This window comes from Gobio gobio (assembly GCF_949357685.1).
Source record: "Gobio gobio genome assembly, chromosome: 6".
NCBI classification, from domain to species: Eukaryota; Metazoa; Chordata; class Actinopteri; order Cypriniformes; family Gobionidae; genus Gobio; species Gobio gobio.
This window is the reverse complement of record NC_137102.1, coordinates 21,502,793-21,520,198: the sequence shown is the minus strand read 5'-3', so window position 1 is coordinate 21,520,198 and position 17,406 is coordinate 21,502,793. Positions and strand designations below refer to the sequence as shown.

At 40.6% G+C, this 17,406-nt stretch overlaps 1 protein-coding gene across 1 annotated transcript in view; it reads left to right on the top strand.

Annotated features, from left to right (window-relative positions):
- The window catches only part of sgip1b (SH3GL interacting endocytic adaptor 1b), a 45,925-nt gene that overhangs the window by 22,258 nt on the left and 6,261 nt on the right, over positions 1-17,406 (top strand). The window contains exons 14-23 of the mRNA XM_079819375.1: positions 497-1,174; positions 2,541-2,662; positions 3,548-3,748; positions 3,820-3,950; positions 4,623-4,778; positions 6,290-6,422; positions 6,599-6,801; positions 6,888-6,952; positions 12,447-12,611; positions 13,397-16,113. Coding sequence (XP_079675501.1) covers positions 497-1,174; positions 2,541-2,662; positions 3,548-3,748; positions 3,820-3,950; positions 4,623-4,778; positions 6,290-6,422; positions 6,599-6,801; positions 6,888-6,952; positions 12,447-12,611; positions 13,397-13,419 — 1,877 coding nt within the window. The 3' untranslated portion in view covers positions 13,420-16,113. The remainder of the gene's footprint in view (positions 1-496; positions 1,175-2,540; positions 2,663-3,547; positions 3,749-3,819; positions 3,951-4,622; positions 4,779-6,289; positions 6,423-6,598; positions 6,802-6,887; positions 6,953-12,446; positions 12,612-13,396; positions 16,114-17,406) is intronic.

Genomic DNA, 17,406 nt, shown 5'->3' with positions numbered 1-17,406 from the left:
TGTGGCCTCATGGAATAGTAAAGCGCCCATTGTGTGTTGCTTGGAGACGCACTTGGAACAGTCAACATTCCCACCACCCCCGATTATTTTTTTCCCCTATAGATATTTTATTTACATTGTGTCTAAATGTAACTCACAATATTATTTTTTTCTTGTTTATTGAACTGTTGTATAAAAACAGTATTATATATTAAATTATATTATATATTACAGAAAAATAAGACATTACAGAATTATATTGAATTTTGGGGACATTCTAACTCTATTCAACTAGGCAACATCACGCAGTGAAAGTGTGCACTCTCAAGGCGTGTTTTTGCAGTGAGTGACATACTCGATAATGTCAGCTTCAACATTGTTAAAACAACAATACATATTTTTACAACAATACAATAGAAAACAATGTTACAATAGTAACAATACATATTGCACACCCCTAGTTTGTGGTGGTGAAAGATGGAGTATTTGACAGTTCATTGTTGTTCTGTCCGAGCAGGTTATTATAGTGTGGTTCCTAGTGTCAGAGGAGATGGATCAGCTTCAGCCTATCAGGATGCCTCATTATCTGACCCGGCCGCAGGGGCATTTATGCCTGACTTGGACAGTGTTTTTGGGCCTGTAGAGACGCCCAGGTCTGGATCAGATGTGGTGCAGTGCAGTTGGGTGAGCTTCAGCGAGGGCTCTCCTGCCAGACCTCCTCCACCAGATGAACCCGCCCCTTCCCCACCTCTGTCCTCTTCCCCTGCGGACTCGCCCCCGACCTCGCCCCTAAACCTACCCCCTCCTGTCTCACCTCCTCCCCCCCTCCACTCCATCCCGCCACCAGATTCACCTCCACCACCACCCCCCTTAGACTCTCCTCTGAGTCCCCTAGACCTTCCCTGCTGCTTTCAGCTCCCAGAGTCTGAGCTCGCCCAAGAGTCCCCCGTCACCCCTTCCAGCCCTGGACTGCCCTTCCTGCCAGCGGACCACCCTCCACATGGAGCCATACCTTCCCCTCTAACCTTGAGAGACGACAGTAGAAGAACCCCTGACCTGGCGAGCATGAGGGACGAGTTTACTATGTTTGGCACATCACCCAAAGACATTGCAGCAGGAAGCTTCAGAGGAACCCCACCTCCACTGCCCCCTCCTACTTACAGGAGTGTGATGGGCTCCCCGGGGCCCGGCAGTGGTAAGTTAGCAGTTGTTACTGAAAGGGATACTCCATCAAAAAATGAAAATTATCTCATAATTTACTCGTACTCATGCTATTCCAGTTTTACAGTATATGACTTTCTTTCTTCAGATGAATGCAAACAAAAATTTTTAGAAAAATAAGGCTTCTCTGTGAGTAACCCTTCTCATATAATGTAAGTGTATGGGACCTCCAAAGTTGACTCTTTAAAAACCATGCAAAATGAACACAAAAACCCATCGCTTCACTTCAGAAGGCATTTATTAACCCTTTGACTGTCACTGTCCCACAGGTGGGACGCCTGGTGCTCTTTTTTTGATCGCCTTTTTTTCATATCATATATTTAAGTAATTATCACAAATTAGGTATCATTTGAAAGCTTACAAACTCAAAATTCATCCTGTGAAAACCATTTTGAAATCGGACATTGTGTTGCCATGGAAACGTTACTCTAAATTATTCTAGTGGGCTCCTCCCCTAGTGGGCGCTGTCATGTTTCATATTACAACAATTATTTTAACTACTTTATATTCAAAATCTTTTCCAATCTTGACAAAACGCATATTGTCGGAAAGGTCTGAGTCTCAAGGGTCCATATTTGGTGACTGTTTTGTGATGGAAGTAATATTTGGACAGAAATTTACAGGAAAATGCATCAAAACAACAATAAATGGAATTTGAATGACACCCGGTGGCTATTTTTGGTACAGCACCCTAAACAAAATCTCATGGGGACTTCAATTTTTGTGATATCAACTTCAAATTTGGAACACAAATTGGTTAGACATATGGCTTTGATTTTATAGTAATTTTAGAGTAAATGCTTTTTTGTACAATATATATTTTATATGAAATAAAAAATATTTAGTACAGTATTTTTCATTTACAGTAAATTTAAACTTCCATAACTATTTCATACTTTCATATTTTGAATTGCTTTCACTTCAGCAATAATCTGCAGGATGTCGTCTTTAAAACGAGACCAAACTTTGGTCTATATTCCAAAGCATTCTTGAATTACAGCCCTTTAAGTTTGGATAGTGCATTTTCATGTGTATTCTCAAAAAGGGGGGTGACAGTTAAGAGGTTAACCCACTGGAGTCGTATGGATTACTTTTGGAGCTTCAAAAACTCGGGCACTAGTCAATGCCATTATAAAGCTCAAAAGATCCAGGCTATTGTTTAATATAACTCCGATTGTGTTCGCTGAAAGAAAGTCATATACACCTAGGATGGCTTGAGGGTGAGTAAATTATGGGATCATTTTTGGGTGAACTATTCCTTTAATAATTATGATGATAATTCATGATAAATGAATTAACCACAGTACTTCTGTAATAATAATCTGAATTTATGTTCTTAGGACCGTCCTCTCCCGCACGTGCTGGCACTCCACTGTCTGCTGGCAGCCCCATCCCGCCTCTACCACCAAGACCATCATCACGACCAAAATTACCACCTGGAAAACCAAACCTAGCAGATCTGGTATGACTCTCTCCACTGCTGTGGAACATTCAAAAATGTCATCTAAAAAGAAGACGCCTAAGACGAGAAGAGGCCTAGTAGCAAGAGGCCTAGTAGATCTTAGCCCATAGTCAAAAACATTAGCCCACAGTAATCCCAGTAAATTATCGTAAAATGACCAGAATGACTTTATCAGTAAATACACAAATATGCTGTTCACACAAGCAACGGTGTTCTGGGTGTTTAGCGTTATGAGACCATTCACACATCAGCACTAAAATACCGGTAAATTCTCTGAAGTTAGTATTATTAATAAAATAATTATAAACAACTAAACTAAATAGATTCAATTCCAAAACCTAAGGGCCAGATTTAAAGGGAAACTTCTACAAATGCATATGCAATATTGTTTGTTTTTTTGGCAAATTGCAATTTCTACATGCTTGCAAATTTGTATTTTATTTCAATTAAATATAAATCATTCAAAAAAATGTAAATGACTTTCCAGGTCTAGAAATCACACACTAATTCTTAAATAAAAATGGCTTGTTAATGTTTGTAAAAAACACAAACTAAAATAAGAAATATGATTTCAGCTTACACCTTGATTTGTAGCTGTTTTAGCTTAATTAAAATCTTGTTTTGTCTTATTTTGAATATTTTAAATCGTCTTGTGACCCCCTCCTTGGAAAGTGTGCAGAGGCCCCCGTTTGAGAACCACTGGCCTTGGAAATTATTGATTTGGTTGTTCTCACTAATTCTGAATATCCAAACAGTATTTATGGGTATTTATACCCATGTACTTCTCCAAAAAACAATTGTTGGAATTTTTCATTAAGGGAGTGTGAACTAGGCTAGTCAGATTTATAATGCCTGGTTTAAGCTGTTATTTTTGTTTCTCCTCAGGCCCGTCCCTTCAGCCCCCCAATCCATTCCTGGAGTCCTCCACCTTTTGCTCCTCTGGCCAGAGCTGAGAGCACATCCTCCATCTCCTCCGTCACCTCTTTGAGCGCAGCCTCCACACCTACACTAGGCCGAGAACTGAACCTCTCTGTGTCAGGTGGGCCACAACACAGCTGTCCCAAGTCAGTTATCGCTGATTATACTGTGTGAAGATGATAACAAGGCACAATGCCTTCTCTAGTTCAGTAAGTTATGTGACCTTTAGATCAAATTAGATATACTTCTGTATTTCAGCATGTTCCAGAGGGCCGAGTCCTCTCACGATGGGACCCCAAGACACTCTACCAGTGGCAGCCGCCTTCACGGAGACCATCAGCGCCTACTTTAAAGGAGCAGATCCAACTAAGTAAGCCTGCAGGGCATATTTTAAAGTCAGCTTTTGAATTTAGTTAATGTTTTGTTGAAATTGGTTGAATTGAATGTTTTCTCTCGTGTCTTTACTGTTTGTTGAGAGATTGGGTATGGGGAGCGGGAGCGGGAGCGGGAGCGGGAGCGGGAGCGGGAGCGGGAGCGGGAGAGCTTCATTTCGATAGGAGTGGGGATTAATTATATTAAGTGTTTTTATTGGAAAAGCATAAGGGTATAAGCAGTCGCTGATAGTACGCCACGTTACTTCGGGCAACGGCTAATGCGTAGCAGACAGCGCAAAATACGTGCCTAATACAGAGGGGCCCAGTGGCCATTGGTGCAGTCACCACCTCTACAGGGGCACGTCTCTCTGGATCCGTTATCTGTTTGTCTGAGTTAAAAGTCTCAGGAGGCTGTGAGATGGGTCCAGGGGGCAGCGCAAACCTGCTCTATCTCTTCCACCTCAGATAGGGGATCCCCGAATTTAGAGAATCAGGCAGTTAGGGATTTTACAGTTAGGTAGATTACATTATATATATTTTTATTTTATTTTCTACTTTATTCACTTATGAATATTTTAATTCCATTTCTCTGGAGAGCACTTTGAATTGTCACTGTGTATGAAATGTGCTATATAAATAAACTTGCCTTGCCTTGTGTTATGTTGTAGGTGTTTGGTGAAGATCACTGGTGAGATGGTGCTGTCCTTCCCAGCAGGGATCACCAGACACTTCTCCACCCACCCCAGTCCTCCAGTGCTGACCTTCACCATCAGCCAGTACAGTCGGCTGGAGCAGGTCCTTCCCAACCCACAGCTTCTGTGCTGGTAATACGACACCTGTTGTAGGGATGCCCCACAAGTTAATGAATCGTTCATTTAAACTCGGTTTTTAATGATTCATTCAACCTGTTTTAGAAATAGTTTATCATCCCACTGTAAAGGAAAACTTAGTTTGAGAGTAAAACTTGGAATGGCGAGTTGAGATGGCTGATACCAATATTTACAGCACCAGCTAAAGCACAAAAGCACATTTGAATTTAGCAGTTGATCACATGATGCACCAAACATTATAATCACACCAGTGAAATCGTATGCGTCACTCCAATTTCGTCTTATACTGAATCAAACAATAAACAGTACAGATACAATAAAAAATTATAATATCGGCTAATAACCAATATAGTATAATGTTCATCCTTAGTGGAAACTGTAAACAATGCAACATAACTTTTGAATAATTAGCTACTGTATAACAGTGTTATTGTTGTTAACTAAAATATAAATATTTGAGGGAAAAACTTAACTTTAAAATGTTTTTACAAAAATAATATCAATAATCAATAATACTTCAGTAGTATCTAAATAATACTAATATAGCAATGCTATATAAACAACAGTTACTTAATGCTTTTTCACTGCACATAAATGCAACAATTTCTGGGAATTCATTAGAATGACTCGGATGAATCAGTTAAAGCTACACTGTGTAACTTTTTTTAGTTTATTCTTAGCTAAAAACACTTAGTTCTTTCAAAAATAAATGTGCTCATTAATGTATATTTACTTCTTTCAAGTAATAAAGTATTCTCGTAAGTTTATAATATGCCTTTGAAAATACATACGGGTAAGGGGTTCGAATGCGGGTCGCCATGTTGCCCCCCCCCCCCCCCCCCCCCCCCCCCCATCTTGAAAGCACATTAGCCAAAGAGGGACATACCCGTAAGTTCAAGCTTCGCCTTTCGCGTTTTAACACTCGATGGCACCGTGTCGAATGTGGACGAGGTCGAACTGGAAGCCATGTCAATCTTGAACTAAATCAAGTTAAAACGAAATCGGAATTGAGAGGAACAGAAACTATTATTCACTGGATGGTCATATACCTTCCCCCATCCGCTAGATGGGGGAAAATATCACACAGTGTAGCTTTAATCATTTTAATCCAGATCCTTGAAATAAACATCCACTAAACTGTATATATTTTCCAGCCTGATATATATTGGCCCTATATTGGTCATTTTGAGATTATCTGCATCAGCCTATAGCCAGTTAACTAACAGATTTACAGAGATTGAGTTGAGATTTTATGTTTTTAAATATTTTTTGTGCATTTTTAGTTTAGTTAATGTAGTATTGTGTGCAGTAATTGTAAATATTGTGTGAAACTGCACTTTAATGATAGCAAATAAAATGCACTGAAATCAATTAATTCAGAGTCATTATATCAGCCTTTGACTGTGCTGCTCTCCGGTCAGTCTACATACCGGTTGGTCACTAATCTTGACCATTTTGAAGCCCTTTTAAGATGGCATTATGTGAACATTATTTCCATCCTGCAGTGACACCACACCACCTACAGGTGACTTGAAGGAATTCTGGGTGAATATGCCAAACTTGTTGAGTCACCTGAAGAAAGTGGCTGAGCAGAGGCCACAGGCCACATATTACAACGTCGACATGCTGAAGTACCAGGTGGGATTTTGTATATAAACATGATCTTGCAGGTTTTAATGTTACAAAGACCTGAGCTCAAGGCAAATTTAATTTCTGATGTCATTACTTCTTAAATCTGAATCTGGTCAGATCTTTCTGTAGACCTCTCAGATGTTTCTGTAGTAGTGTATTATATTTGAGATTTGTCCTTACAGGCGTTTACTCAAGGGATCCAGTCCACGCCGTTAAACCTTGCGGTGAGCTGGCGTGGTGATGCCAGCAGCACAGACCTCAGGATAGACTATAAATACAACGCAGAGGCCATTGCCACACCCACACCACTCACCAACATCCACTTCACGGCAGCTGTGGATGGCGGCGTGAACAAACTCCAGGCCATGCTCCCACAAGCCACCTGGTAAGGATCTATCAAGAAAATCACATTACAAATCAGCAGCAGTGTGTTGATGTATAGTGATGTTTGCTCATTTCTTGCTTTTAAAGGAACCCAGAGACGCAGAAAATTACGTGGAAAATCCCAGAGCTCTCACAGAGGTCCGAAAATGGAGGTAAATGCCCTTTAGATATTAAGTGATTGGAAGGAAGGCCCTCTAACATCTTTGCAAGAATGTTTAGCCCATGTTGGCAACTGTACAATGAGGTACAATTGGCAGAATGCCCTGGTAGTAAATTGAATTACTTAAGGAAAGGATTCACAAAGCTCAACTAAGGCCCTGTTTACACCTTGTATTAAGATGCGTTTTGGTCGATCAGATTACAAGTACGAGGGCGACACATTCCTGTTTACACCTGGTGTTTTAATCCATCTCTTTTGTCCACTTTCAACCACTTCGACGGGAGGGTCTATAGGTGGGTAAATGTATGGGATTTTTCAGATCTTTCGATCTAATGCATGAAATAAGCTCAAACATTGTGCTTGGTACGTTTTTTCGTCTTCAAACCAAACTTGGGTCTCCAGCTGACAAAGTTTAAATCCCGTCTGGCTAGCGCTCTTCCGATAAAGTTTACACACTGGGTCAGTAGGTGGAGAGTAGGCAGTCTTTTGTGGCTGTTCGAACACATTTGACCACATGGGTGTCTACACCAGTGTTACTCATCGCGGGGCTCACACCAGCTTAATCTGCGGCTCGCATGGCAGTACATAGGCTAATACGGTGAAATGATCATGCAATCAATACATATATTTCATAAAAACAAGCAGGGCTATAACATAACCCATTAAAAACTCAAAGTGTCAAATAATTTATATTCAAAAAATACCCCAAAACAGCGGCACTACAAGATGGAAATACAGACTAGAAAGGATATTTAAACTTGCTCTGCCCTTACGCCCATGACTCACTGCGGAGTTGTCAGTTTTGACTGTTTTTCCAGCTTTTAATGGCGAATGTGCTCTTATAGATCAACGTTCTCATGGAATGCGTATATATAACACATTTTGTATTTATCGTGCAATTTACACGCCAAAATGACTTTTTACGTGCATATGATACGCATTGTCAACTAGGTTGAGTGGTGTGTACGGCAGCGGCAGATCTTAAAGTCACAGCAGCACTACTAATGAAGTTTGAAGCCTAATAAATGTTAAAAAGCCTTCAATTACACTGTAATGTTGAATGGCTATAATCATTGTTTAAAATGGGGGAGGGTCTATTTCATAGAGACATCAGTATCAGTTTTAGTATCAGTGATACTGGCCTTCATTCATAAAAAGATGCAATTGAACAAATATTTAAAATATAGTATAAAAAAAGTAAAATATATCTAGTTTAAAACAGCACTAAAAGAAAGTTTAGCCTACATTAAAAATATATTATGCCTACCCACTATCTGTCTACCTTTTGTATTTATTGCATAGCATATTGTATGTTCAGGGATGACAGACTGATAAGAAGACATGCTATTTATGACTGGATGTAACTTGTGAAACTTTGTGGTAAAAGTGGCTCTCCTATTGATTTTGTCCTATCAGTGTGGCTCTCCTGAGGAAAAAAGCGAAGACCACTGGTCTACACTATGAAAGCAATCCGGTTGAATACGTTTTCGACTTCACTGATTCACCAAAACTATATAGCGCAGTCTATATAGTTTTTTCAAAAGCATAGCTACTGTATAACAGCTGCTGAAATAAAATATAAATATTAGATTAAAAACTTAAAAAACTTAAAGGGAAATCAGAAATGTTAATTGAAATAAAATAAGTTGAAGTGGAAGTACTAAAATTACTAAAATTAAAACTGATTTGAAAAATAAATTAAAAAGTAGTATACAATCATGTATCTTGCATGGCATTTTATGTGCAGTGAAATAGTATTACTGCTGTAAAAAAGTAGTATACAAAAACAAAACAAAATTGTATACTACTTTTTTACAGCAGTAATACTGTTTCACTGCACATAAAATGCCATGCAAGATACATGGTTCTATGGCAGCTTTGAATCGGATTAAAAAAGACAAATCTAGAATAAAAACACCCTGAACCGCAGCTAGATCATTAATGAAAAGCTGATCAAGTTGCTTTTCTTTCTGCAAGCTGAGCAGATGAAACGTTAATCAAGTATTTCTAGACACACTAATGATATTTGAAACCAAAAATCAAAATGCTGTCATCATTTACTCGCCCTCATGTTGTTCTAAACCTGTATGACTTTGTTTCTTCTGTGGGAGAAAAATAAGATATTTTTAAATGTCATGGAGTGAAATTTTCTTCTGTGTTCTGCAAAAGGTAAAAATCTGACATTTGTAAGGTCATTATCGTGAACATAAGGTAATTAATGTCTTTTGAATTGCACATCATATTATATTACCTTTGTAAGCCTTTGTTTCTTAGCCAACTAGCTTAGCATAGCATTCATTGGTCAAGAAAAGCTCTTCTGTTTAACTAGAACAAGATAACACACTTGATCAGGCATTGACGATGAAGGAATTCTGTGAGGGGACAGGGAGATTCATGGCACCTGAATTGCAGTGACAAAGGTATAGAGTGCTACAGGAATGAGTCCGAAAACCTGGAAACAAGTTGGCATTTTTAAACTGCAACGCGTCTGAAATTAATGGGGTTTATAAATTAGTTTTTGGTTAATGGCCTGAAATAGGTTGTGTGGTTAGCACAAGCTCAAGATATTTTCACGTTTTATTCTACGACATAAATTATGGCCGTAATACCCCCTTGTGAATTATTTTTTTTTTTTTAAAGCATTTACTTGTCTTGAAAAGAGTGGTTGCTTACAAAGGGGACTACAGAGGTTATCTAGGACATTAAACTTCATCACATTGAACAGAAAAACACGTCTACTCACTAGTGACTGAAAGTGAAAAAAAAACCTGAACATTTTTTGTAGGAAGCTTAATGGTGGTGACATTGCAATCATTTAACCATGGTGTAACTTAAGTGGTGTAACTGGCGATTGTATTTAGGCTTCAAAATTAAGAAATGTTGTGTTCATTTGTGAAGATTATCATTATGAACAAAACGTGGAAGTATCATAAACTTTTGTTGGTCACAGAGCTTTTTTTGTACAATAATCCAAAAGCTAATGGAAAAACCCTATTGGCTTTTTGTCGATGGTCCCAAGGTTAGGCTGACTTCCAGGTTGGTCTACAGTCATAGAGTACGCCATCCCTGCAGCACTCTATATGGTGTGGATGGCGAAATATAAAAGTAATCTAGTTAAATATTCAGGCACTTTTTACAGTTGTAGAGAAACTAAAAGGATATTTCACCCAAAAATGACCTTTTTTTCAGCATTTACTCACCCTCATGTTGTTCCAAAACTGAATGAGTGTCTTTGTTCTATTGAACACAAAACAAGATATTTTGAAGAATGTTGCTAACCATACAGTTGACAGTAGCCATTGACTGCCATTGTATTCTTTTTCTACTTTTCTTCTCTACTTTATACAAATTATAAAAATACTCCACATGGCTCCGGCTGGCCTCATTAAAGGCCTTCTGAGCAAATCGATGGGTTTGTGTAAGAAAAATATTCATAATTAAAACTTTGTAAAGTAAAATATCTAGCTTCCAGCAGACCGCCTTCCGTATTCAACTTACGAAGAAAGTGTATCGTAAGTTACAGCTTGATATTTTACTTTATATCGTGTTAAATATGTTTTTCTTACAAAAAACCCATCTATTCGCTTCAGAAGGCCTTTTTTAACCCCCCAGAGCCGTGTGGATTACTTTTATAATGGATGGATACACTTTTTTGGGCTTCAAATTTTGGGCTGCCATTATTAAAGGGGTGGTAAAACACATTCTTTTGAAGGCTTGATGGTGTTTGTGGGGTGCACTGTAACCTGTTCATGCTTCGTTTTTAAAAAAATATGTTATTTTTCATATATTTGACATATACCTTTATTCTACACTGCTCTGTCCTTCCTTGTAAAAACGGGCTGATGGTTTCCGGGTTCTATGAAGCCAGTCCCTCAAAAATACGCAATGGGCTCAGATTGGTTAGCTGGCCCAGTGTGTTGTGATTCGCTAACCGCCTAGTGCACGTTTGACGGAAACGTCACGCCCCTTACCTTTACCGGTAGACTGTACTTTGGGTAGTATTAGAAACAATGGCGTCAATAAAACCATACCAATCTGAGCCCGAATCAGACCCAGAACATTTTAGTGAAGATGATCGAGCAGAACCTGTTCATTCCTCTAGAGTAAAGACTGCGGATCTACAGTGATCGCTACTGAATGGCACTGTTACTTTTGTATTTTTAGAACGATTATAGCCAAATATCTGTCGCAAGAACTATTAACCCAAAACGAACACTAAACATTGGCTTTACTAGTAGCCAAATCAAACACAGAACCATGTTTAGCATGCCTGTAGATAAACAATACATAAAAGCTCTAATCAAAGAATAATTTACACTAATGTCAAGTTCACTGTTGAGATTTTAACGTTAGTGTTTGTAACGATAGGTGTTCATCGGATTACAGAAAAATAATGGCCCGTAAACAGCTTCTGTTTTTAAATCCATCTTTCAGGACAAGCCGTTGTGCGAATCCTGGATTGAACTCGTGGAGATTGTGGAAGCGTTTCTCTGTGAAATTTGCAGCGGGAGCCGCGCGCGCCCGTCATGCATCCATACACTGGCAGTGTTTGTCTCGCGCAGCTGACATTGTGCAAATCCTGCATTTAACTCGCGAAGATTGTGGAAGCGTTCCTCCGAGAAATGTGCACCGGGAGCCGCGCATGCCCGTCGTGCATCCACACACACTGGCAGTGTTTGTCTCGCGCAGCTGAACCGCGGCTCGTGAATTGCAAATACAGACGAATATTGTCCATTATGTCACATTTTCCAGTCTTCTCCTCCGACCCCTGTCTGTCTCGTGCTTTGATTTATGATGGGCAGCATATATCTGCTGCAAATGCGACCTGTTCCCCGCTGTCTCATACACACATGCATATAACATGCTGTATGTTAAACGCACTGCAACGCACCCCCGTCCCTAGGAAGGCTGAACAAAGCAAGTACCCCAGACCTGCAATCCGGATGAAAATAACAGCGTTTCGTTGGCATTGCGGCAACAACACTCCAGCCTACTAACCACAACAACGCAGCGATACAAAATGGCCTCGCCCCCCTTATTCTCGGAGGAGGGGTTTATGTAAATATTGGGGCTGGTGATGTCAGCAACCCTGGAGGAATGTCTGTGGTCGCCTACCGGCTGTTTGCTGTAGTCCATAGAAATTGATTTCTTTAAAAGTAAATATCTCCCTTTGCTTTAAACTTTGAACGTTGTAACTTTGCAGATGTTGTTTATGCTCAAGCAGCAACATTACACGCTAGCTAAAGTTAGAATAGTGAAATCGTGGTTTACCACCACCCCTTTAAGCTCGGAAGAGCCAGGGCATTTTTTAATATAACTCTGATTGTATTTGTCTGAAAGAAGAATGTCATATTAGGATGGCTTGAGGGTGAGTAAATCATGGGGAGATTTTCATTTATGGGTGAACTATCTGTTTAATAGATGTACAGTGTGAATAAGAATATATATATCTGTAATGTCCTGTCATTGTGTGTCCGTGTTGCCAGGGGTTGGTGCTCTCCTGGCTCGCTTCCAGTTAGCCGAGGGCCCCAGTCGACCGTCGCAGCTGGCAGTGCAGTTCACCAGTGAGGGCAGCACTCTGTCTGGCTGTGATTTTCAACTTCTAGGTTCAGGCTACAGACTATCCTTGGTTAAAAAAAGGTTTTCTGCAGGTATGTCTTATAAGAAATATGCTTGTTCACTTGCAAAGATGCAAAAAGCGCTTTTCACTCTGCACCTATCCCTGGGTTATTGTCATTCTAAACCCTGCTTTTAACCCCGGGTAAAAGGGTAATTGTGGTATTTAGATGCGGGTTAGCACCTCTTTTACACAGTTACCAGAGCAGGGTTAACTCAGCTTGCAATGCTAAACATGTGCAGTAGGAAGCGATGCAGTGTTAGAATGTTACAACTAGATGCTTAGCAGCAGACAGTCAAATGTGTGCCTCATATTCACATGCTTTGGATAGTTACAGAAACACAGCATGTTCGTTGTATAAACAGTCGTTTCCGTATTTGATGGGGAAAATGTCACGTCCTAACAGAAAATATGTCAGTTGGACTGAATAAGAGACCGTTTCATTCTTACCCTTACGAACAAGAAGTTTATTCAAGTGTGCTATTAGCATACTTCTTTCAAACTAAACATAATAAGAATGTATAATTTCAGTCTACTTTTTATGTACTTTTTAGAAATATACTTAAAATTGCACTTAACTACTGTATTCTTGAATTATACTGACAGAAAAGTCTAAGTTTATTTGGACTATGAATACCCAGGATTAATTGTTAACCCTGGGTAAAATATGAGCAGTGTGAATCGTGAAGCAAGATGGCCCATGATTCTGTTTGCCTGGGGTTTAGAATGACAGGGTTAACTAGGCCAAATGTGAAAAGCCCTAACATTTATTTGTATACAGTATCTGATATAAAATTGGGCTGTTTTTGTATTCCACAGGTAAATATCTGGCAGACAACTGACTTAGCCACAGCAACGACCTGCTGGATGGGCTGTGAGTGGGACGTTAGGATGCTCTTTTGGCACTACAAAGACTTTGAAAAATGTTTTTATCGAAATTCCAGAAGTACAGCACTCAAAATCTCACTTAAAATATCTGGTGTAGAATATCATCAGTGCGTTCTGTGGGTGTGTGTGTATGTGAATATTAGCAAATATTTTGTGTGTATATGATAAACCTTCAGGACAAATGCAATACGTGGACTTTTCCGCTGGGTTCTTGCAGAAAGCAGAGTTTCCTTTTTCACTTGTTGCACATTCTCTCTTTGACCCAAACCAAACACACCTAGTGACATTACAATCTAATGATACCAGGGTTCACATATAGGAACACACATGTCAGCAGTGTTTTATTTTCTTTTAGTTATTTTGTCTTAATTCCCAAACAATGAGATTACAATGAGATTCAGTTTGTTAACATTATTTGATGTATTAAGCCCAGGACACACCAAACTGACAATCGGCTGTCAGGCAATGTAGGACCGTTTTTGAGTTTCAGTTGGCTTAGTTTTTTTCAGTGTGATCCGCACCGTTGGCACGAATCAGTATCTGCGCCGTGAGTGAGCGAGAGAACTCTGATTGGCTGTTCAGCTTAGTGAATGAGAATCAGTACTCAAGAATAAAACTGAAAGTGAGAAAAGAAGACTGTACAGACAGAAGGCTGTTATAATTTTACATCATCTTACCTAAGCATTTGAATGCAGGAATATTTTAATAATAACATGAGCCGACGGGAATTAATGAAGTGATCATCATGATTGATATTTAAAATGGTAAGCAAGCGCTGCTTTTTTTACAGTTTGTATATCTGCAGTCTTATTTTTGGGTTTCCCTTTTTGAATGACGAAAATAGACTATTGATACACTATATTGAAATTTTGGGACGCCTCCCTTTACATGCACATGAACTGTAATAACATCACATTCTTCATCAGTAGGGTTTAATATGGAGTTGGTCCACCCTTTGCAGCTATAACAACTTCAACTCTTCTGGGAAGGCTTTCCACAAGGTTTAGGAGTGTTTATGGGAATTTTTGACCATTCTTCTAGAAGCACATTTGTGAGGTCAGGCACTGATGTTTGACGAGAAGGCCTGGCTCGCAGTCTCCGCTCTAATTCATCCCAAAGGTGTTCTATCGGGTTGAGGTCAGGACTCTGTGCAGGCCAGTCAAGTTCCTCCACACTAAACTCGCTCATCCATGTCTTTATGGACCTTGCTTTGTGCACTGGTGCGCAGTCATGTTGGAGCAGGAAGGGGCCATCCCCAAACTGTTACCACGAAGTTGGGAGCATGAAATTGTCCAAAATGTCTTGGCATGCTGAAACATTAAGAGTTCCTTTCACTGGAACTAAGGGGTCAAGCCCAACCCCTGAAAAACAACCCCACACCATAATCCCCCCTCCACCATACTTTACACTTGGCACAATGCAGTCACGCAAGAACCGTTCTTCTGACAACCGCCAAACCCAGACTCGTCCATCAGATTGCCAGACAGAGAAGCACGATTCGGAAAGCACTCCATGGAACACGTCTTCACTGCTCTAGAGTCCAGTGGCTGTGTGCTTTACACCATGAAGCTCTCTACGCACTGTTCTTGTGATAATCTGAAGGCCACATGAAGTTTGGAGGTCTGTATACTGTTGACTCTACAGAAAGTTGTTGACTTCTGCGCACTATGCGCCTCAGCATGCGCTGACCCCGCTCTGTGATTTTTACATGGCCTACCACTTTGTGGCTGAGTTACTGCTGTTCCCAATTGCTTCCACTTTGTTATAATACCACTAACAGTTGACCGTAGAATATTTAGTAGTGAGGAAATTACATGAATGGACTTATTGCACTTGGTGTGTCCCGGGCTTTAGGTATCATGAACGAACAGCAATATTGTTGCAGCCTTTTTTAATCTAGGTTAATGTTAATTTCTGCATATACACTACCTTTCAAAAGTTTGGGGTCAGTAAGATTTATTTTTTTAAAGAGTGATCAAAAGTGATAGTAAAGACATTTATGTTGTGATTGATGTTCTATTTCAAATAAAATGCTGTTCTTTTGAACTCTCTATTCATCAAAAAATCCTGAAATAAAATTACCATTGTTTCCACAAAAATATTACTGTTTTTAACATTGATAATAATGAGAAATGTTTCTTGAGAACCAATCAGTATATCAGAATGATTTCTGAAGGATCATGTGACACTGAAGACTGGAGTAATGATGCTGAAAATTCAGCTTTGAATTACAGGAATAAATTACATTTTAAAATATATTAAAACAGAAAACAGTTATTTTAAATTGTAGTGTTTTACTGTATTTTTAAATACATAAGAGACTTCTTTCAAAAGCATTAAGTCTTACTGAACCCAAACATTTTGAGTTGTAGAAATTATGAATGAACTATAATAGCAAATGTATGAATTAACACATGAATCATACCTAGAATTAATAATGCTGTAAAAATGTGGTTCATGTATTAGTTTATGCCTAAAACATCAACTAATGTTAGTGAATTAACCCTTATAGTAAAGTCTTACCATGCTGCAATTAGAAATGATGAGAAATACAGAAACATGCTTCCACAAAATATTCTGTTCATTATCATCTTAAAATGTCTCTTGCATCAGTGTTAATGTTGATTTGATGTTATTGGTGAAGACATGTTCCCTTTCAGTCGGTCACGTTCGACGTACGTCGGAACTGACCGACGAATTGGGATCTGATCTCAGAGACCAATCTACTTCGAGTGTATTAAAAACGAGCCAATGGAGATTGGCATGCGATCCACGCATTCCACGCACCGCCCCGCAGCGCGGGTATAAATAAGGAAGTGGAATGCTTGATCATTGCTTTCTACTTCGGAGCCGAACAGTGAATGTTTCCTGTTTCTACGAAGAGTGTTTTTGACGAGTCTCGTGAGAGGATCTGCTTCCAGTGCGGGTGTGACAGCGCGTCAGCGAGTGCCGCTTCAGACGGAGATCAGCTGTTGGTTCGCTGGGCGTTTCCTATTTCTGAGTGCACACACAGGCTTGCACCTTTGTACTGTGTGGTGCCGCGGTCATCTCCCTGAGTGCTTCAGCACGTTAAAAGAGCAGTTTCCTTTCTAAAAGAGCAACACGGTTTGACCCTGCGTCTTTTTCAAGATGTCATTCAAACCGTGTGTTTCTGGATGCGGTCGATATCTGTCCCCAGCTGACGGTCACGTTCGTTGTCTCACGTGTTTGGGCGTTCAGCACGCTGAGGCTGCGTTCGTGAATGACTCATGTTCCCATTGCGGGAACATGACCATCGCAGTTTTACGGTCCAGACTCCATTACCTCGAAAGAGGCGGAGCACCATTGCGCATCCCCCGATCTAGTGGTCCTCCCGCTGCAAAGCAGAGGGCTGCTACTTTGGCTGATGGCCTTGGTGGGGACCTGAGGGTTACTGTGAGGGCTTCCCCGACGGGTCAAACGGCTCCTCGGGCCCCTCCCCCCTCCGCTGCGCCGGTGGAGCTTCCAGAAGAGCGCGCTGGCCTCCCCCGGGAGGTCCCAGGCGTTTCTTTTGGGGCTCCGGCTGAGGACATGCTGTCGATTGCAGCATCGGGGGACGAGCTAATGGGCTCTGAGGATGAAGATTCGGCTGCGCTGCCCCCTTCGGGTGTGACAGCGTTGCCCGAGTCCGACCCAGAGCTTACGGCTATGCTTTCCCGGGCCGCCGCGAGTGTCGGGCTCGAGTGGAACCCTCCACCGTGTCCCGAACCCTCGCGGTTGGACGATTGGTTTCTCGGGACGGCCCGTGCTGGTTCTCAGCGCCCCGCCCCGGTTCCTTTCTTCCCGGAAGTGCATCAGGAGATCACGAAATCGTGGGTAGCGCCTTACAACGCTCGCTCACGGTCGACTGACTCCTCCGTCCTCACTACTCTCGATGGTGGTGCGGCTAAGGGCTACGTGGGAATCCCCTCAGTCGAGCGGTC